Here is a 23,018-nt window from a genome sequence, read left to right as displayed (position 1 = left end):
ATTTGATAGGGAAGGGGGAAAACCAAGATGGGTGGGGGGTGTGGGGGGGGGAAATGGGTACCAAGACATGTGAAAGGGTATCAATGTATGTGAATTAATACACCTTCTATCTGGCAAATATCATATAACCCTTTTACTAATCACAATAAAAAAATATTAGAAGGAAGAAAAAAAATCCTTGCTTTGTTGTTTAAACTTCTGTAAACCTGAGCATTTTATTTATATGATGATAAGGATACCCCAGGAGGGTATGGAAATTTTATGGCTTTACCAGATCTTCTATGTTTCTAACAGATTTCTCATTTTTCAATTGGTTGAATGATTAATAGTATTGTTTTCACCATTAGTGGATAAGGTAGTGCCTTAGAGGACACGTAAAACAGTATGCCTGTCATAGTGTAAAGACTAAAGAGTACTCAGTAGATACAACATGCCTATGAAAGTATATATTACATATGAATCAGTGTTCCATCCATTATCCGTTGTGATGTGTGCATCAATCTCAACTGTGACTCTTATTGCCATCATTGTCCTGAGGAATATTAAATTTTTCACTCATTCCACAAGAATTATGGAGTATTAACTGTATACTAGGTACTAGCCATGTTCTGACTCTTACCAGGATAGCCCCGACGTGTCTTTTATTATTTCTATTGGTCATACTAATGAATTATTACTAATTCTCATATGGAAGAATTACAAGAGCATAGGGTAGATCACTAATTACCAAATGAAATAGAATCAAGAAAAGAGAAATCTCTCCCAATGACAAGCAAGTCTCTCCTATAAACAGATTAGAGAGGTATCCACCTTCTTTCCACTTTCTGACCCTGTCCCACCCCAGGAAAAATGTAAAGAGTGAACAGTTGTAATGGCCTCTGAAGCTCTTCAAATGAAGACCAGGATTGTCATGTATAGAATAACTAAAACCAGTGTTCTACAGTGATATTAACACATTATTAGCAGGCTGAGATGTAGTTTGGCAAAGCGCTTGCCTAGCAAGTGCAACATCCTGGGTTTGATCCACAATACCAAAAAAGAAAAGACTGTTAAAAAAAAAAGTGGTTAGCTTTAAATTGTGTTCATCTCTCTAAAATGATCACTTACATTCATGAGCCTACTACAAGGAGTCCTTCTTCTTTAGCTCTTAAAACAACAATATTTAAAATAGCATTTACAATTGGTGTGATGTGTTTCAGTATTTTTTAGCTAGATGTTTCTGCCATTTGGGAAGAAATAAACACAGAGAATAACTAAACGGAGATTACTACATGCATAAAGCAGATAAACACCTTCACTGTTCAAAATTTAAATTATTCTAATAAATCAAGTAAAACTTAGTATCGTCTTCACTGTGTGTGGCGATTCATTTCTAACTTGTGAAAGGGAACTTTATCCTCAAGAAATACAAAAGGAAGTAGACATGTGCACTCAGTGTTAATGCTTTGGCTACTGGACACAACAGCCAAAATCTAGAAATAACAGAAATCTTCCACATCATTAATAGAAGATGTGCCTTAAAGAACTAAAGATCATTATGTTAAGTGAGATTAGGGAGGCTTAGCAAGACAACACTTACGTGATCTCACTCACAGGGAAGTATTAAGAAGTGAATCACATAGCAGAATGGCAGCTACCAGAAATGGGCAGGGCAGGGAGGGGGTGGGGAGGATTCACCTGTAGGTACTGAGGTTCAGTCAGATAAAGGAAGAATTTTTGGTGTGCTAGTATATAATGTTAGGTACAAATAAACGGCACATGCTGTGAATTTCAAAAGCCTAGAAGAAAAGATAATACCTGAGGTAGAGATAAATACACATAATCAAATTAAAACATTAATTAATAGATAGGCAAAAGTTTGGGGCTAAATATTCCATTCATGTGAAATATAAAAGGATACCTACAATTGATTTGAGGGAGGAAAGAGGAATGAAATTGGGGAAAGCACCTCCAAAATATTTTACAGTCATAACATGCAATATACATAAAACAGGTAACTTGAAAAGGAAGGAGGTTAGAAGTGATAGGGAGAATGATTGAGCAATGGAAAGATAACATTGACCAAGATACATAAAACCTGGTATATTGAATTGAAATCCCTTTGTACCAGTACTTAAAGATAACCTGAAACAAAAATAAGTCAAAGGATTTCTTCACTGAAGAGCTGGCCAGGAAATATTATATATATATTTTTTTCTAAGTATGAGTAAACCCAACTTGTTCTATGACTCAACCCTAAATGAACTATACTATTTAACCCTGCATTCACTGTAACGTGAAAAGCCATTTTATCTTTATTTATCGCACAATGTTTAATTTATTACAGCACTGAAGTACTGGAATATTGAAATAAAAAACAAGCTATAAGAAAAACAATATACAGACAAACATGTATTTCCGTTCTCTATCATTGTTTCAGCTTCCAATTCTGTAATATAAAGATTTCTCAGAAAAAAACTGCATTGCAAAATATTTTCTTCTTTTGAAAAATCTAGACCTTTCAACTTAGAAAGAACATAATTTTATCCAACGATAACACAGCTAACAAAATACAGAACTCTGATGATTAAAAAGCTCTCAACAAGTATCAGACTTGTCGAAGACATCTAAGGTCTTAAAAGCAAACCACACACACACACACACACACACACACACACACACACACACACACACACACACAAATAAAAAACAAACAGCAAATGAAAAACTAAAAGGAAAAATAAAACACTCACCCCTAAAAGAAATGTACCTTACAGAGGAAAATACCTTGTAATCTGATCTAAAGAGTTAAAACAAGCAAAATAAGTATAGCGCTCTTGTGTACGTGTGATAAGTCTCTGAAACAACAAACACACACACAGACACACAGACACACACACACAAATAGGGGTCTTTTGATTGTTGTTTACTGATGGTTATTTTCCTTACATAGGATACTTCTCATTTCTTATGAAAATTGCTCCAGTGTGAACTACCACACTGGAGCAAAGTATTTTGTATAAATTCTGTACATACATTTTTCTTAATTTTATATTACAAACTAACTTAAAAGCACATTTTTGCAGCCAGTCTTTCATTCCTAACTTCTTGTAACATCCTGTAATATACTTGAAAAATGATAACTTATAAGAAATATTTGCATAATCACTGACTAAACAGACACAACCTATGAGGCCAGGGGTTTTATAATTGCAGAATAAATACTAAATTGTAAGAGATTGTAACATTACCCACACCAAAACGTTTTAGTTTATCTATTGATTCCAATCATCCGCAAACTCATGGTTCGGGTTTTCTTCTTTGCCTGAAGTAGCATGGACTTGAGCATGGTTTTCTTACTGACCATTGAAATGTGTCACATCTCAAACTCATGAATAACAAGAAAGCAGTCAAGGTTGAATACAGAGAAATGTACGATTATTAGAGAGCTCTGCTATTTTTCTACATTATGAGATAGGGCATAACCCATCTCAAAAATGTATTAAACATAGAGAAAATTCGCATAACCCATCTCAAAAATGTATTGAACATAGAGAAAATTCTCCCATCAACCAACAGGGCACAGAAGATTGCCAATATAATAATCTATTTGTTATATACTTAAGTAATATATGAAATAACATTTAGTTCTTGCCTTATTAAAATATACCTATTTAGAAGTTGATATAACCATTCCCTTTCTTAAAAAAATTGCAAAGCCAGTTTATTCTATGGTGAGAATTTTTCCAAAAAGAAATTTCGGTGGAGGTAGGAGTTCCTAGGGCTTGAATTCAGGGTTCAGGTCCTGTCCCTGAGCTTTTCTGCTCAAGGCTAGCACTCTATTACTTGAGCCACCATTCCATGTTTTTTTGTTTGAGGTAAGAGTATCATGAGTTTTCCTGCCCAGTCTGGCTTTGAACCCTGATCGGCAGATATCAATCTCCTAAGTAGCCAGGATTATAGGTATCAGCTATCAGCCCCTAGCAAAAATATGAACTTTTTGATAAAACAAACAGAAAGCCCAAACAACATAAGCCATGGTAGCTTGGCAGACCACGTGTCAACAGTAATTAGAACAGGGGACTTACTTTCATTTCACAAAGGTGGTCTTGGGCAAGGCTCTCAGCCAGTAAGTAGGAAAAGGAAAGTTTCATTTTTCCTAATAGCTTGTACACTGGTTTGAAGATTCGCTGTGGTCAGATGCCACCTCATGAAGTTTCCTCCTTTTACCCTGACCTCATTTAGTGTGCACAGAGAGTTCTCCAAAATTGCCCTTTACGCTTGATACTACAAGTAAGCTCCAACTTTTATGGTTCCCAGGGCTCTTTGAAAATATTCAGCATTCATCTTACGTTTATCAAAGAGAATAATGAAAACTTTGGATGGAAATGTGTTCCTGTGTGACACACCACGCGCGCTCACACACGCACACACACGCCACATGCCTGCTTCTGTCTCTGGTCCCCACAACAGAGCATTTAAAACAAACACAGCTGGGCGCTGAGGATTGGGTGTGCTAGGCAAACATACACTCCCATGAAGGTCAACACAGTCTTTTCTGTCTCCCTGACAAGCCCACTGTGCTTATGAAAAAGGCAGAGGGGAATCAGACCCCATCTCTTCCTCGCCGCACCCCCCCCCCAACCTCCCCGGGTGGACGGGGAGAGAAGCCCACCCGTGGACACAGGGCCCGGGCTCCCTCTCCTTTTCAGACCCTGACATTTTCAAGGCGGCCAAACAAGATCCTGCGGGCACCTCGTGGTCGTTTCTCAGAACGACCTCACCCAGAAGCGAGGGGACTGTTTTCTAGGTAGAAGCTGCTTTGCTTGAGTTCACACGATCCACTGGTGTTTTCTCAAAGACACACTCACACGGTCGTGGACACTGAGTACTTCCCCCATTTGAGCTGGGTCCTTTCCAGCCCGGCACCACCGCGTCCCAGCGCGTCCCCAGCTCAGGGTCTGGGTAAGGGAGCGCCGCCTGCTCCCCAGCTGTCTGGGAAACCTCACCCCGACTCCCCAGCACACACCCCTGTGGGACTGCGCATCCGCCAGGGCCCAGGGCCAGGCGAGGACCGGGCGCCTGGCCCAGGCCTGTGACCCCGGGGCCGCTGCGTCCAGGCCAGCGGTACGCGCCGAAAGCACCCGGGAGGAGGGTGAGAAGGGAGCCCGGGGGGGGGGGGGATCAGCGAGCCCCGGCCAGGCGCGGTGCCCTGGAGAGCCCGGAGTGTGGGAGAGCCCGGGCCGGGAAGAGCCGGCCAACTTGCTGGCTGTTGGCGGGCTGAGTTCCCAGGCTACAGGTTGTCGGAAGCGGCGTCCCAGCTCCCCCGGCGGAAGGCGCGCGGGCGCCGCGGGGAAGCGCCGGGGAGTGCAGAGGGCCGGAGGGAGGGAGTGGAGGGGAGGGAAGCGTGGTGGTGAAGCCGGGGGGTGGGGGCGACCCGGGGCGCCCCTCCCCACCGCGAACCCCCACACACACACCTTGGCGCCGCAACCTGCGCTTCTTGAGGCCGAAGATGCGCACTTTGGAGAAGATATCCACCAGGTTGGCGTTGCACAGCCCGCGGTTCTTGCTGGGGCTGCTCCGCCTCCTGCTGGCCGACGGCCGGTCCCACTGCTGCTCCCGAGCCTGCCGCTTCTGGCGGATCAAGCCGCTGGCGATGGCCGCGGCCATGGTGGCCGAGAGAATGGGTCCCGGGGAGGGCGAGGACGGAAGGAGGGCAGCTGGGGGGAGGGGGGCTCCGAGGAGGGCGGCGCCGCCGGCCGGGAGAGCGCGGAGGGAGGAGCGGGACGGCGGCGCAGCGGCGCCGGGCAGGCAGGCAGGTGGGAGCGTTCAGTCCAGACGGGGATCCCTCGCCGGGTCTCCCGGGGTCCCCGGAGCGAGCGCGCAGCGGGCCCAGTCCGGGAAGCTGGAGGTCCTGGCCACCGCCGCCCGGCTTCCCAGAGGTGCGGAGCCCGGAAATCCCCGCCGGCGCCGGCGGTCACCTGGAGCCCTGGCAGGGGGTCGCCACCCACCGCCACCGGCGCTGCCGGGGTCCAGTGCGCCCCGCCAGGCGCGGGGGAGCGCCGCGGCTTCCTTCCCGGACGCGGGGCTCGAGGGCTGGTCCCGGGGTGCAGCCGCCGGGCTGCGGGTCCGGGGCGCGGTGGGCAGCTCTCAGCCGCGGGCTCCCGCTGCCCCCTGGCAGGTGCCGCCGCCACCGCCCGCTCTTAGCTTCTGCCGGTGATTGTCAAGTGCTTTGGAAATCAGCATCTGGAGAGAGCAATCTTCTCCCCTGAGATCGCTAATCAAAGCGCTGCCTTCCCACCCCCCGACCCCCCCGCAGGGGTCCCTGCCCCTGCATCTCCGCAGACGCAGAGAAAGTCTAGCCGGGAACGCGTTCAGATCACCCCAACCCTCCTCGATGGAGCGCCGGGGGTGGGGTGCTGAGGCCGGCCCAGAGCAGGGACAAGTGGGGAGCCGTATTCCCGTCAGGCTGCCCTGGCCGAGCGGGGGGCTTTGGATCTTAAGATGACTCCTTGTCCTCCCCACCCCAAATGCTCAACCTGCAGCGGGAGGCCCCGGCGGGCGGGCGGGCAAGGCGCTTTCAGCTCTCCAGTTAATCCCTGTGGCCTCTAAACTCCTGGGGCGGAGCGGAGGGGAAGGAGGCGCCTCCACTCCTCTCCTAGTGCACCCCAACTTGCTGGCCTCTCTCTTGTGCTGCGAAGAAGGCCAGGTTTGTCATTTGGAACCGGCGAGGAGGAAAGAAAGGAGAGGAGAGGGAAGGACGCAGTCCCAAGTCCGCTTCTCAGCACTTGCAACAGACACAGCTGCCACCACAGGGCTCGCCCACGGCGGCTGGATAGGACAGGCACGGCGGGAAACGTGGAAGAAGTCAAGGCAAAAATGTTGCTGGACGTAGAGGCGTGAGAAAGAGGGGCACACGATTCCAGTGACAGCAAAAAGAAGCAGCCAGACCGAAGACACCACACCAGGAGAGGTGGGGATTCACCGGCCAGGAGCAGAGCCACTGAAACTGTGCCTGAAATTCAAATAGAATGGCAAGCACCGCCGCCCCTCAGTGCTCCTTCCTAGATGGCTGTGGCTCAGCAGATGCAGAAAACGAGTGGAGGCCCGGGAAGAAGGAGGCTGGGAGAGAAGCATTTCCTGCTGGGATGTACACCAGGCCAGAGCTGCTAGCTGACACCCCAGTGGCAGAACCACGTGCAACCCTTGCTGGAGGAATTCCTGGCTTTCCTTTCTGTCTCTTCCCTTCCTGTTTCCCCTGCTATCCGACAAAGGTAAAGCAGACGAACAGAAGGAAAACTCCTTCTGTAATTGTGAGGGAAACCCTGGGAGCAGCTGGAAGCTAAAGCAGACTTTCCCTTTGTCTCAGGAATCAGCAAGAAGTACTACAAAGATACACCAGCAGGCGAGTGAGCAGGGCCTCCCAGGCCTGGCAACAGAGAGACTGCAGGCCTTGTCTACCCAACTTAGCCACCATCTCTCCATGCAGGCAAGCATGGAGATACTCCATGCCAGATGCTCTTCTGCAAGCTCATTCCCTATGTATCAACTCTCTTTGTAGGGGACATACTTTAATCCAATGAGAACATGATGGTGTGGCTACACTGCAGGTAAGACTTACATCTAGGAAACACCACAGTCATTAAGCAACACACAAGAACAATCTTGTCAAATTTTGCAGTTCTTCATCACCCAGGAGGCCTTAAAAGAAATGTGCTAGCTATTTACTCTACTGCTTTTTCTGTTGCGTAGGCTTTTGTTTTCTCTTCTTCCTCCCCTCTTTCTTCATCTTCATCTACATCTTTTTCATTTTCTTTTTTTCTTGAGGCAAGCTCACCAGGTAGCCCAAGTAATTTCTAACTGTAGATGCACCAAGTCTCTGCCATCTGAGAGAGAAAAAAAGCCTCTCCCCGCCCACAACAGCACCTAGAGTCTAGCTTCCATTATAGAAAAGAAGCCATTTGGACATTGAGAAGTTCTAGTTTTGAACTCCTGAAACACCACATGATTAAAATAAATAAGTTCATTCAAAGCTTTTAGAGAGATTTTGTCAGAGTGTCAAATTCCAGACCTATCACAGTTTCACCAACCAACACACCTACTTTGTTTGTGAAGGTTAAGACTTTTGATGTGTCGATTATATTAATATTACAAAGATCGAGGCTAAGCTTCTCATGATGGTTGTTGCTTTGTTAATTACTTTCTGAAGTCTCTTCAGTCTTCTCCAAGGAAGATGACTTTGGTGCCCCTCATCCCTTCCTGGGGGGTGTGGAGCCAGTCCCAGACCTAGGAGGAGGTCAGCACCTCGGACAGAGGTCCTGCTCCATCCCCTGGGCTCAGAAGAAGGCACTTGGCACCAGCGCGTCTCCCAGGCTCTCCTCCCTTGAAAAGCAGCTCTCCACCTTTACTTTTTCTTTCATGATGGAAAGGGAAGTAATCCTCGCAGCGTCAACTGACATTAATAACACACCTTGGAGCACAAAGCCTTTCTGCCTTTTCCATAACGGAGATGGAGATGTGAAATCCGCCTCTCGCTTGGCTAAAGCCTCCCTTCCCTGCGCAGCGCCGCCCGCGGAGGTGGACTCTGGACTCGCGGGCTGATTGTTGAATTTCACCAACCTCAAACAGGTCCTCTCTCCTTCCTCTTCCATGTGGCTTCCAATTTTAAGGAGGATAATCCATGTCTTTTACCTTAATTCCTGTGTTTTCCTTTTCCCTCCCCCCAAAAACTGTTTAGTTGTTTACAGATAGAGATAAGTGAAAGAAAACGCAAGAGAGCCATCTGCTGTCTTAAGCTGTGATAAAGAGAGAGCACAAATCTAGCTGCCAACACAGGTCCAACCCCTAAGGCAATGCAGACCAGAAGTGTCCCTGTGGGAACTCCTCCCAGTTGTTAGTTCCACTCTGGACACTTTACAAGGAGGAGGGTAGAGGGAGGCTGGAAGCACTGCAGGGAAGGAGGCAGGGAGGGAGGTCAGGAGGAAAGGAAGGAGGCAGGAAAAAAGGGAAAGAGGAAGAAAGAAGAGGAAGGAAGAAGAAGAGGAGGAGGAGGAGGGGGAGGTTGGAGGCGTGGCTCAGTTGGTACAGAGCTGCTAACCAGTAAGCAAAAGCATCAGGTAAAGAAGTTGGAGTCTAAGATCTAAGAAAAAGAAAGAACGAAAGAAAGAAAGGGGAAGGAAGGAAGAAAGAAGGAAAAGAAAGAAGGAAGGAAGGAGAAGAGGAGGGAGAGAGAACAGGGAGAGCAGAGAAGGACGAGAGAGAGAAACAGAAGAAGGAGAAAGAGGAGAGAGAAAGGGAGGGAGGGTCCAAGTTCAAACTTCGGCTATTATTAACTAGATTTGTGAATTTAGCCCCATAAGTTATTTCTACAACCCTTGCCAAAATAATGATAATTGAAACATTACCCTTCAGAAATGGTCAGAAGCCCCTATGAGAAAACACTTGTAAAATTGTTATGTGCCACCACACAAACATGAGTTGGAGGCAATGATTCCTCCACCTCCCTGTGTGGGAAGATTTCCTAAAGAGGCCATGGCCCCTGTGGTCCCGTGGCCCCCTGTGGCCTCGTGGCCTCTGTGGCCCCTGTGGGTCTCACACTCTGGACATGTTTCTGCCTTCGTCTGAATGGTTTCACTCTCCTCGCTCATACTGCTCTTTATAATAGGAAGCCATAGCTAATCTTACCCTGGAGGAAGCCCTTAGGGGCGCCACCAAGCGTCCTTGAGTAATTATTTTAGCCTTGTAAGCACGTTTCTTCCTTTGTAAAATCATCATAATCCAATAAAGTCACTATGAGATGCAAATTGCACCTTTGCATCAAACACTGAAAGCTGTACCTGGCACACAATTGAAATTCAATGAAGAGTGAGTATTGAAAATCATTGAATTCATCATCGAATTGTTCCCATAATTCATTATTCATTGATTAGGTATTTACTGAATGCTAATACGTCAACAGTAGCGGTAGGTGAGCCAATACACACACACACAATGCACAATGCACATTTGTACATTGTGCCAATCCTGGGGCTTGAACTCTTCATCCCTGTGCTTTTTACACAAGGGTACCACTGTATCACTTGACCCACAGTGCCACTTTCAGCTTTGGGGTGGCTAGAGATAAAAATCTCACCAACTTTCTTATCTAAGCTAGCTATTAGTACTTGCTCATTATATGACAAAGCCATACTGATATTTCTACAATTGGTATCTTATAGTTATTAAGGCCAAGAATAAACTATTCTTCCTTCCTAAAGCTACCCTTCCTCTAATCTTTCTCTTCACTGAAATAGCAACTCTATTTTTTTGTCCCTCAAGGCCAAAATATTAGTAATAGCCTACCTTTTTTGAAAGATTTTTATCAACATTAATTTTTACATCACATTTCAAGGAGACTATGTGTCTTTTGTTCCTTTAGTCTTGACTTATCTCACTCAACATGATTCGCTCTAGATTCATCCACTTCCCAGCAAATGCCATTATTTTATCTTGTCTGTTGGCTATGTAGAATTCCATTGTATATATGTACTACATTTTTTTATATCCATTCATCTGCAGCAGAACATCTGGATAGTTTCCATTGCTTGTCTATTGTGAATAGTGCAGAGATGAACATAGCTGAGCAAGTGTCCTTATCATATCCTGGGTTATGATGCTAAGGGTAGATGCCCAGAAGTGGTATGGCGGGATGGTAGGGAAGGTCTATTTTCAGTTCTTTAAGAAACCTCCACACTGCTTTCCAGAGAGGCGGAACTAGTTTATAATCCCACCAGCAGTGTAGTAGGGTACCTCTTTCTCCACAACCCTGCCAGCATTTGTTGTCTGAGTTCAGAAAATTGGTCATTCTAATTGGGGTAAGATGGTATCTTAGGGTTGTTTTTATTTGCATTTCTTTTATGACCATGAGTGATGAGCATTTTCTTTTTTATATATTTTTTATTGTAGTTAATAAAAGGGTTACATGTTATTTGCCAGATAGAAGGTGCATTAATTCATATATTGATATGAATTGATACCCTTTCACATGTCTTGGTCCCCATTACCCACCCCTCCACCTCACCCCCCATCTTGGTTTTCCCCCCTTCCCTATCCAATTTCAAATAACCAAATACAAATAGATCCAATATATCAGATAACAAAGTAAGATACTGTAACAATATGAGATAACCAAGGGACAGCAAAAGAGATGAGAGATAACCTAGTAAATTAAGGACAACAATCATTCATTATATGGCTTTTGTTTCTATATCCTGGAGGTCTTTTCAATTAGCTTCATACTATATGGCCTTATGTATCAAGGTTTTGCTCTATTGCAAATCTCTGCCAGTAGAGCCCAAGGTTTCTACTGATTATGACAAATGAGGGAAACCATTGAGCCTAAGTTCCTTTGAGTCTGGCTTACTTCACTTAATATGATTTTTCTAAGTCTTTCCATTTCCTAACAAATGGGGCGATGTCGTTTTTTCTGACAGCAGCATAGAATTCCATTGTGTACAAACACCAGAACTTGTTGATCCACTCATCAACTGAGGGACATCTAGGTTGGTTCCATATCTTTGCTATGGTGAATAATGCTGCAATGAACATTGTTGTGCTAGTGGATTTAGTATGTCCTAGTTTCTGGATGGTTGGGTAAATGCTGGGTCATACGGGAGCTCTATGTTTAGCCTTCTGAGGCACTGCCATACTGCTTTCCATAATGGTTGAATGAGTTTGCACTCCCACCAACAGTGTAGTAGTGAATGATGAGCATTTTCTCATATGTTTCTTTGCCATTTCAACCTCTTCTTTTGGTAAGTCTATCTTTAGTTCCCTTGTCCATTTAGTGATTGGTTTGTTGGGTTTGGGGGGGAGGGATTAGTTCCTTGAGTTTCCTGTAGATATTGGATATTAAGTATTTGTCTGATGTATTATTGGTAGATATTTTTCCAAGTTGGTTGGCTGCCTTTCTGCTTTAGTAGCTATTATGCCTTTGTCTATGCAGGAACTTCTCATTTTTTAGGTAGTCCCATTTGCTGAGTCTCTCTCCAATCTGTTGTGACCCTGGGACTCTGTTCAAGAAGTTTATGCCTGTGCCTATGAGTTCCGGTGTCTCTCCTACTCTATCATGTAGCAGTTTCAGGGTTTCATAGCCTGTCTTGTTTTAACTTCCATATATAGTAATATGAAATCTATTAAGTTTATTTTTAACATATATACAACAGTATGGCTCTAACCACTTCTACACTAACTACTAAACATAAATCACAATTTGGATTACTACAATAGCAACTTAATTGACCTCTTGCTTTCTACTTTGTTGTTCTTTGAATGCTTAGTACTGTAGCCACAAAATGTTGAAGGTGTAAATCTGATTCTATGACAACTCTCATCAAAATTCTATGCTTTAGGGCTGGGAGCGTGGTTTAGTGATAGTGTGCTCGGCTAGTTTGCACAAAGGCCTAGGTTCAATTCCTGGGTACCATATACAAAGAAGAAGCCAGAAGTGGCACTGTGGTTCAAGTGGAAGAGCACTATCCTTGAGCAAAAAGTATCCAAGGACAGTGCCCAGGCCCTGAGTTCACAGCCAGGACTGGAAAAAAAATATCCTATGTCATGACAATTTGAACTTGACCCATACCTTCTGGAATCATCTGTTTCCCTCCATTTGTTGTTTGCCATTCAGTCTTCCTCCTGGGATCTTTGGTAGGATTTTGATTCACTGTTCCATCAGCCTCTCACTGTCTAATTGTTAATATATCCTTTCGCAAATTTGCTACATTCGATCCATAATAAAACTAGAAGCCAAGTGAAGTTATTTTCTAGAATTATCTATAAATATTAAAGTAAACAACTTACAGGAAGAAAGTATATAAAGAAAAATAACATTATGTAAGGAATTTTGTTTTGCTTCTGCTTTTTGAATTTTTTTGTTTTAGGTGATTTTGCTTGAGTTCTAACTGATAAATTTTTGTGTGCCGTGCTAAAATAATGCACAAGTTTTGTTTCTCATACTTTTGAAAGCCCCAAATCCACAAAACATACAATTTTTGTGCACTGATACATTTTTATTAATTCTTTCACATATTATTTCTCATAATGTGATAATGTGCCTACTTTTCTTATACTGTGACATTGGCACAGGCACTATTTCAATTTCCCGAAATTCATCAGATCTAAGAAACTATACTTAGGTACCAAAATATACTTAGGTACCAAATATACTTAGGTACCAAAATAAATGAAATATGCACTTTCTTACATTACATACTTGGACTTCAATTCCATAAATGCCATTATATTTACAGCATGCATTCTAAATTCAGATATGTTTATACCTAGAAAGACTTTCCATGCTGTGATCAAAGATCTCATGGATTCATCACAGCATGTGATGAATCATCATCCATGCTGATGATCATGGAAGTTCCATAAATGATCTATTAACCTTTGCTAACCTACTGTACTCTATTTCATTAGAAATCAGATAACTTTGGGAAAAAATAAATTTTCCAATATATTTGGAAATATGTTTTTGTTGTTATGATTTTAATGCTTTTATCTCCTATTAGCTCTGAACAGGAAGGGCACCTAAAGAGGAAACAAATAGTGCAGCAATATTGCTCATTTATTCATTTGATCATCTTACAGTAAATAATAACTTATTCCACCTTGTCCCATGGTTTTCTGTTTGCCAGTCCTTTTTTTTTTTTTCAGTCAGTTGTGGGGCTTGAACTCTGGGCCTGGACTCTGTCCCTGAGCTCTTCGGCTCAAGGCTACCACCCTACTCCTTGAGCCAAACTGTCACTTCCGGTTTTCCGGGGGTAAATTGGAGATAAGAGTTTCAAGGACTTTCCTGCATGGGCTGGCTTTGAACATTGATCCTCAGCTCTCAGCCTCCTGAGTAGCTAGGATGACCAGAGCCTGGCTTGTCAATCATTTTTGAAATGATTATTTTTTGGCACTCCTGGGGTTTAAACTCAGACCCTTAATGCTTGCTAGGGAAGGGCACTGCACTTGAGCTATCCATGACCCCTTTTGGCATAATTTATTTTTCAGATAAAGTCCTATTTTGTCAAATTGGCCTTGAACCAAGATCCTTCTGTTATGACTTCATACACTACAAATGTATGTCACTGACATAGCCTAAACTGAGGATGAAATATGACATCATTTACAATCAAATGATTACAAATGAATTCAGGGTGAACTTAAACACGATTAGAAAGGGTATCTTGGCTTTGGGTTCATCTTCTGTTCTAAGTAAATGGGTTTCATTTTTAAATGTCTAGAGATACTTTTAGAGATACAATCAGTATGGGTGTCCCTTTTTATATTTTTTACTTATCTAGAAGAAGATTGCCAAACAATATTAATATATGCTTTGGACAAATTTTCAATTAGTGATCTAAGATGAGTGTCTGCCTACTCAGTAAAGGCTAAGTTCAAAAATAACATTTTAATTATTTTTCCCATCAGTGTAACACTGGTCATTATTTTAGATCTAAAGGATAATCAAAAATATTAATTCATGTTTAGATTTTCAAGGATTATAAGACCGCAGTAATGTCACAACAATATTTTTAGTTAATTTTTGGGGATGCATTCATTTCTAGTAAGCAACACATTTCCATCTATTAGAAACTCTGAGTGGAATTTATAATTGCTTAATATTTTGGTTCATAAAAGAAAAAAGTGAAAATGAACTATTGATACCAAAAATCTGTGAACATTTTTCCCTATAGAAGGAATACTATATTGATAATAACAGATGGTTTAGCTTTATAAGCCTAGTGTATTTTTTAAAATAGCTAATAAGTTGGAAAAAATAACCTCATTGGTTCTCAGGTTTTCATATTAGAGTGCATTAAAAAATGAGCACAGTATTTATTGTAGAGGTGTGAATCAGGAGTGGGACATTGATTTCAATAGTGTCAATCATTAGTGATCAATTGATCAATTTTAGAGACAACTGTATCTGTTAGCAAAAGAAAATATTACCCAATGTCCTCAAGCTCTGAGAAATAATTATTCATTTGAAGTCTCAATGCCAAGACTGTTGTGTGCCTTTATGATATAATCTTATTTACAATTCATATTACAATGAAACTAGAGTGGCCACCCTCACAGGAACTGAGAGCTTCAGACTGAGAATTTTTCTCCACATTTGGCGAATATTATTTAAATACATGCACATATCCGCATGCATACAGAAGACATGTAATTTTTCTGTTTTTGTCAAATGTATTTATGAAGCACTAATGACTTCCAAATATATATATATATGTGTATACATATAGATGTGTATGAAGAGAGAGACAAAGAATAAAAGGATTTTGCTACATAACGGTCAAGTGTAGCTGGCCATCAATACTATAGTTCATTGTGAACTAAGACTATGCTTCTCTATATGTACATGTTAAAAACAATATAGTTAGATGAATGGATGGATAAATAGAGATAGAAAGAAAGAGAGAAATAGAGAGAGAGATAGAATATTAGTTTGCAAATAAGTTTTACATGTTGTGTTCTAGGTACAAAAGTCCCTGAGAGAATTAAGCTCCAGAGATGGTTTATGATTGCCAAGTTTTTACTCTTAGGAAATAAATGAACCGGATTGTAAGTTCATGATTTTCTTCCAAGACCATCTTCCACCAGAGGTCAGCTATTTGAAATGTAGCCATCAGTTACAGTATCCGCCACATACAAGGAGTTCTCACACAGAAAGTGGGTCTCTTGGCATCTCTGTGGATGGCTTAACTCTCTTCAATTCTCTTTGAAATGTGCATATGCACTTTTATGCCATCAAACCTAATAGATTTAATTCCATTGTCAGGGAGACTTACCAAGAATAAAAACCTATAGGTGCAGACAGAGGCAAAGGAAGAATGTTCAATGCTGTTTCCTGACACAAAAAGTAATTCATAGTTATTGAGAAAAAAATTGGACTAGAATGATAAATAATAAATGAAACACTTTCAATGTGCAATGTAAAAATTTGGTGCAACTTTCTTAAGTTGCTTAAAGAATGACTTCTGCATGAATTTTTTCTAGTGTATCTTTGGTGTATGTTTCTATTGTATTCACTGACCATGTGAAGTTACAATTGAGGTAAAATCTGGTGCATCAAAGATGTCACACTTTAATTATGTGAGCTGAAAGTCCACAGGGGACTTATGAATCCTAGAGGATCCGAACACTGTGGGTGCTAAGGAATGCTTTTCAGCCTCTGTTCTTTGGAATTAACATTAAATCTTGCATTCAGGTTCCCAGGAAACTTAGCTAAAGCCAAAAGCCTTAAGGTTCCAACAAGGTTACTATTACTTTGTCTCTGATCTTGTCCTCTACTTCTGAAAGATACAGGTGAATGTAATTTCTGAAGTATATGCACTTAGGAAATGCTGTCATTACAAGCGGGTGCCTTTTCCTGAACATTGTTACCTTATTTCCTGAGTCTTTCCCACTAATGGTGTAGGTTGCTACTGCTTTTGTAATAGAGTACCAAACATTGAGTCACTTTAGAAACACACACATTTTTTCTCTCTCATATAACTCCGGAGAAAGTAAGTTTCAAAACACTATGGAGGAAGGTGTTTATGAGATGTCCCATTCTTTTTCTTTAGAAATACCTTCTAGAGGCACCCTTTCTATGGCCTTGCTGTTCTGGGATTCATAGGCTATTGACTCCGCCACCCTAAACTAATGGAGTTCATTTTCACACATCCACTACAAACTCTCAGCTTCCTGTCTCCTTCTTGTAAGGACTGCTGCAGTTTCATTGGGCACAACTAGAAAACCCAAGAATCCCATCTCAGGATCCTTACGACCATCACATCTATAAACTTCCTTTTTGATCATTAGGAGATTGCAGGTACCGGGATGCCAGCATCTTTGGGAGATGTAGACTGATACCTTTTAGCCTATCACACTTATCCCATTCCTACATGGAAATAGAAGTGATGATGACCCACTGAGCATCATCATCGTGAACAGTTCCAGAATTAATTCTTTTTGAATCCTACCAGTAGTTGCATTTTTTTACTAGTAGACACATTATTATTGTTTTTACCACTAATTATTATTGTCATTTACCAGTAGACACATTATTTACTTGAATTTATCACAGTTCTCAGGTGCTTTTTCCCCTGCTTAAATGACATGTGGTCACACACTGACTTTCTCAGATACCATGTGTATCTGAATATCATATTCTTTAATTACTGAATCTCTCTGAAACAAAAGCAGAGCCATTTTCAGCTATCTTGGAAACTAAAGCATTCTACTCCCCTGTAGATTGTGAAAATGTGTTTTCTTGAGCCTCACAGAAGCCATGAAGAATTTAATTTCTTGAGTTTATCAAATGGCTTTCTGGAGATTAAGGGCCATAGAACCAAGCTAAATAAAATGAAAAAGCTAAACCTGAGATTCTCTACAAAATGAGATACGGGGCCTAAGGCTACCACAGAATGAAGAAAATTGATTCTCCATGTCTTTTTTTATTCATTCCATTTCTTTTAAAATAAAATGTAGCTGTAGGTGTAGTACTAGGTAATTGCTCTATGCTCTTAGACATTTAGATTAGCTCCTTAAGTAAGAATTTGAGTTAACCATCAAGCTTGACATAGATTTTAGTACAGGTATAATCTAAGTAAAAAAATTTTAAGGGAATCAAATAATATTTCCTAAGAATTTTATGTAGATGGGGAAGAGAAATAATTTCAGGCAGAGAATGCCATGTAGCCTTTTAAAATAAATTTGGGCTACTTGAAGTTCCCTTGCTCTTTTCCCTTTGGCCTGTCTGTGTTCATATTCCTTCTGTCTGCCTCCCTCTCCTGAGTCCTGACAGATACCTGGAACTGGTTTCCATTGATAAGATCAGCCAATGGTTAAAGGAAGCCTCTGGCTGTAAGTTTATAGATTTTCTTTTATGCATAAATTTCATATGCACATGGAAGATTTACTGATATGCCCAAGGCATATCCATAAATGGATCTCTCCAAACAGGCAAGGAAGAAAACTCCAAACACAACTTCTTTCCCAGGACACCTCAGAAGCAATCAGCTGTGCTGAGAGGGCTTGCCATGTTTAGAGCACCTGTTCAGTTCTCCATGAGATGGGATGAGCAGTGCTCTCGAGAGATTTCACTCTGTCAGGTCAAGTTTCAGGTCTATTTATGATAGACTTTTGTTGTGGTGGTTACTACAGGAGAACTGGCCTAAAATATTTTTAGTACTATAAAGTTCAGATTTTAGCCTTCATATAAAGCTATAAGAGGCAGAGCTGACAGTGAAAACATAGGTTTCCTGATTCTCAGCCTTCTGGGGAGGTTGATTTCAGGAACCTAAGGTGCCCTTCTATCCTATTTCTCTAAGCTCCATAATGCCACTCAGTGCACACACGTCTACCAGCACCCGTTCCTCTGCCTCTCTGAGGATCTCTAGGACTCTGACCACTCACTGTCTCCTCTGCTCAGAGCTCCTGATCACAGGAGCAGAGCATACATGAGTACACAGCACTGATTCAAAGGAGAGAAAAGAACAGAAAAGAATAGTTGGATGATCTGGATGTCAGTTCCCTGTGAGTATCCCTCCTTCCACGGACAAAGCCTCCATGTGCATGGCCTCATTTCACTTCCTTAATCCAAGCACTATGATGACTTTTCAACTGATCTACACAATAGCACCACTGTCAAACGTGCATGTCAGATCCCTGGAAGGAGCCCAAGGGGCTTGTGGAAGTTTGCAGACCCCAAGCTGTGTTATCCTGGCTCTAGGAGAAAGCAGAGATAAAGCCACCCAGTGGGTTGTCTTGATAGCTTAATAAAAGAGGAAGTCAGGCAATAAATAATGAAAACCAGTAGCCCCAAGGCCAACCGTATGCTTCCTTGACAATAATGAGACAGAAAATCTTGGTTGATATGATCAACCTTCACTTAATCCAGTTTTAATAGATGTTGAAACAAAGCACTTCATTTTATATGTCTAGTCTTTAAAATCACACAGCTAGAGAAGGCATCCATCGTAGTGTACACCTCTCACCCCAGTTACCTGAGAAGCAGAGATAAGAAGTCATGGTTTGAGGACAGCCCAAGCAAAAAGGAGGCAAAGCCATTTCTTCATCAAGTTGGACCGAGCATGGGATTCCAGCCACATGAAAAGCATAGGATTACTATCCAAGGCTGACTTAGGGAAAAATAAAATAAAAAGTTCCAAGCCTGTGCTTGAAACATACTAAACCTAGCTCAAGAGGTAGAGCATATGTCTACCAACTGTGAATTTAAATTACAAGATTGACAGAAAGAAAAAGAAAAATATAATGAATAGTGACTCTCTTTATTCCTAGGTTCAGTATGCAGACAAGAAGTGGGGTAGGGGGAGGAGAGATAGCAGTGTACCCTCCTATGCCTGAGATACCCTGTATCAGGTAGGCAGGGAATCAGTTCTACCTGGGGTGATTCAGAACTTAGAGTTGAGGTTTAAAGGATGAGTGGGTCACCACTCTACTGAGGCAATGGAGATTCTAAGTAGCAAGTGTCAAGTGAGAGAAATCTCAAGTGCTTGATACAGCTTCATAAGAGAAAAATCAGTGGATGTGAATCCACGCTATGTGGTTTAACAATATGCTTCCCTTACTTCCCTGGATATTTTCATTTCACCTCATTGTTCTCAGGAAGACTGTTCCCCAGTTCTTAAAGACTATTTTATATATACTCATTGCAGTGAACATTGACACAAAGACACTGCCTGTTATAATATAAAAATAAAATGACTATGAAAACGAACAGGACATCTACCTAGTTAAGGAAAACTGTTGCTCTCCTTTTTAAGTCTTTACACAGGAGAACCATGTGCTACTTGTTTACTCATAAAATGTTGACCTTTAATGAAAATCAAAGATACTGATTGAGAAGAGATAGAAGGAAAGTAATAGATACCACATGACAGCCAAGGAGCTGATAAGAAAATCTTTTCTTCAAAATTTCATATAGCCCGAGTATCTTTTCCATGTGAGAGATTATCCTGCTTGAATGACAGCAAAACTTTACACTCAGAATGCTGAAACACTGAAATCTTTCTCAAGCCCTTTGTGCTTTTAGAGATAAAAATACCTTATTGTGCCCCTAAAATGATGCTAAGGAAGTTTAAAAAAGCAAAAAGTAGAGGAAACAATAAAATAATAATAAAGATCTAGTTCATTCTTAAAAGCTTTTAGGATAATCTTCAATATAGATTCATAGGGGTATGAGTAACGTAATTCCTAGGTTGAGAATTATAAATACTCTCAATTTCTGGCAGTGAAATATCACTCTCTATATGGCTAGTCCTTGGATGTCAGGTAAACAAACTTAGTTTTATCTCTGTTACACTCATGTCTTCATATTCCAGTATCAATGCTGCGTTGCCCAAGTCAGAACTGAATGCCTGGCATGGTGCCTTTCACAATGCCCCTGCGTGGTTACATGGCCCCTGGGTGATGCTCTTTCCAGTTTGGAGAAAGAAAGTCACTTGCCAAGTTTCCCCTGTCCTTTTCATGGCTAGTTGGCACTAACAGGTCAATTTCATTTTCTCCAAGGAAGCAAATCATTGATACTGTAACAGTCCTCAAACATCAGTGCAGATTAACATGTGAGCACGAGCGCATGCCTGTCCACGCCTGCTCATACACACACACACATTGTTAAAATGTTGGGGTCTAGCCAGAGAAATAAAAGTAATGGTCATCACATAGAGTTCCTGGCTTGTTGAATTTACATTTATTCCTCTGCTAAAACTTTCCATCAAAACAGTCCTCATCATTTAGTCCTTCTTTGTTCTCACATTGAAGAGTTGTCAGTTTTTCAACTTGAACTCCTCAGTGATTTAGCCCCGAGCAGAGTCTCCCACTCCTCTTTCAGATGGCCTGAATTTTACAATTGTCTTCCCAGAATTAGTCTCAAAGGTCGATTTTATGTGACTGGGAGTTTGGTGTAGTGGTAGAATGCTTGCCTAGCATGAACAAAGATCCAGGGTTTGATTCCTTGGTACCACATACATAGAAAAAGCTGGAAATGATGCTGTTGCTCAAGTGGCAGAGCTCTAGCCTTGAGAAAACCCAAGGACATTGCTCAAGTCCTGAGTTCAAGATTGGCAAAAAACAAATCAGAGGTTGATTTTCGAAAACATCTAGACATCGCTCAGCACACAATACCCATTGGGATAAAACATTCCTCTCATCCACACAAGAGACTGCACATGGGGCTAAAGCCACATTTCTCCATTTCTCTCTGTCCCTCCAAATGTAGGAATATCGATCCACCCATGAGAATCCTCATCAAGGACACAACGACCTTCAAGTTCTCTCTGCTGCTGTCTGGCGCTCAAGCGAGCCATTTCAAGTTTGGCTTCTTTGTTCTCCCTTGTCCTTGACTGCCTAAGTCTGCACACCCTCTGTCATCTGTCTGAGCTCTGAGTCTGCACATCTATTTTGTCTCCAGGCTGTTCTGCTGGTACTTCAGGTTTTATATTTTTGTACTTTGGTACTTCAGAAAATACATTTAGATCTTCTCTTAAATCCTAAACACTAAAAGACATCAAAATGAAACCTTGCTTACCTCAGTCCTCCAAAACCTTAAGCCTGGATCTTCGCTTTCTCCTCCTTGCCCCCCGTAGAGATTTTCAGCTTCACTGACTTGGGGCCTTTTTCTTCCTCCCTGCTGGTTCACTATACTTTCAGAGCCTAGCATCACGCTTGGCCTGCAGAAACTTCAATGAATGGTGATTTACCATTTTCCTCCATTATTCAAATCTATCCCGTTCATGGTCAGAGGTAAGCTGGACTGGAATACAGATGACCATGTTAAAACATTATCATAGGATACCAGCCAGAGTCACAAGTAGGATGGGAGTTCAGAGGATTTAGAGCCTTCGCTAGGGAGAATGCCTGAGAATGGGCGCCTCTACCACACCCCCCTCTATCTTCTGTACATCAGGTCCTATCAGAGATTAGTTTATCCTTTGAGTCCACAGGAACTCCATTGAGCTGCTTATTAGAATCATGGGGGGAACATTTTAGAAGAATCTTCTGTGTGTGTGTGTGTGTGTGTGTGTGTGTGTGTGTGTGTGTGTGTGTGTGTGTGTGATGGGAGGTTGGAGAAATAAGAACTGTTTAGTAAGATGTAGTGGCTGACATCTGTAATCTGAACTACTCAGGAGGTAAGAATTAGGAAGGGCACAGTTGAAGACCAGGGAATAATTTAGCAAGCTCTCATCTCAATAAATCTCAATAAACAAACTGACTGACATGGTGGTACATGCCCGCAACCCACCTACACAGTAGGCAGAGGTAGCAGGATCAGAGCAAGGCTATGATTTTTTAGATCACATTTAAAAAATAACCTAAAGGAAAAAAAGAACCTAGAGGCATAGTTCAGGTAATATAGTGCCTGTTCAGTAAGCATGAAGTCTTGAATTTCAACTCTAATACTGCAAAAGAAATTATTCCTAAAATCCTTCTAAGATCACTTTGAAATATTAAGGTATCCTGTGAATGATCAAACACCACATTAAAATTAGTGGCATACTTTTCCAAAGATTGTTGGAAAACAAAACCATCTATCTTACATGTTAAGGTGTCAACTTGCTCTGATATTTCTGTTAGCATGTAAGGAAAAAAACTCTTCAGTGAAGGTACTGTGGGCCTTACATTTCCTGTGAAGGGACTACATGAAGAAAATCACAGACACACAGGATAGAAAACCTCATTGTGGGATTTCACAAAGTGGCTTTGGAGGTGTTTGGGGAGTTGGGCTACACATCATGTAATTACAGGTAAGTTTTTAAAAGAGAGCCACCCATTTATTTGCTTTTACTCCAAATAAAAATAAAACTATATAGGAAGAATTCTAGGAACAGGAAGCAGGGTCTAAAACTCAGAGCCAATGCTCCCCACAATGGTCAAATCTGCGGAAAAAGAAAGTTCCATGCAAACAGTGAAAGGGAGGCTGGCAGTGTTGCCTAGTGGTAGAGTGTATGCCTAGCATGCATCAAGACACTGGTTCAATTCCTTGGTACCACATACATAGG

The 23,018-nt window shown here is 41.9% G+C and overlaps 1 protein-coding gene across 2 annotated transcripts in view; it reads right to left on the bottom strand.

Moving 5' to 3' along the window:
• Fgf14 (fibroblast growth factor 14) overlaps window positions 1–23,018 on the bottom strand; it is a 499,318-nt gene that overhangs the window by 147,728 nt on the left and 328,572 nt on the right. The window contains exon 1 of one of the 2 annotated variants that reach the window (XM_090341912.1): window positions 5,457–5,649. The exons of the other annotated variant lie outside the window; for it this stretch is intronic. Coding sequence (XP_090198038.1) covers window positions 5,457–5,649 — 193 coding nt within the window. Of the gene's footprint in view, window positions 1–5,456; window positions 5,650–23,018 lie in introns of those variants that run through there. 2 annotated transcript variants of the gene reach the window in all.

The sequence above is a fragment of the Megascapheus bottae genome, chromosome 11 (genome assembly GCF_031878675.1).
Source record: "Megascapheus bottae isolate mThoBot1 chromosome 11, mThoBot2.hap1, whole genome shotgun sequence".
NCBI classification, from domain to species: domain Eukaryota; kingdom Metazoa; phylum Chordata; class Mammalia; order Rodentia; family Geomyidae; genus Megascapheus; species Megascapheus bottae.
Note: the sequence above shows the minus strand (reverse complement) of the source record. Positions and strands in the feature narration are given on the sequence as shown.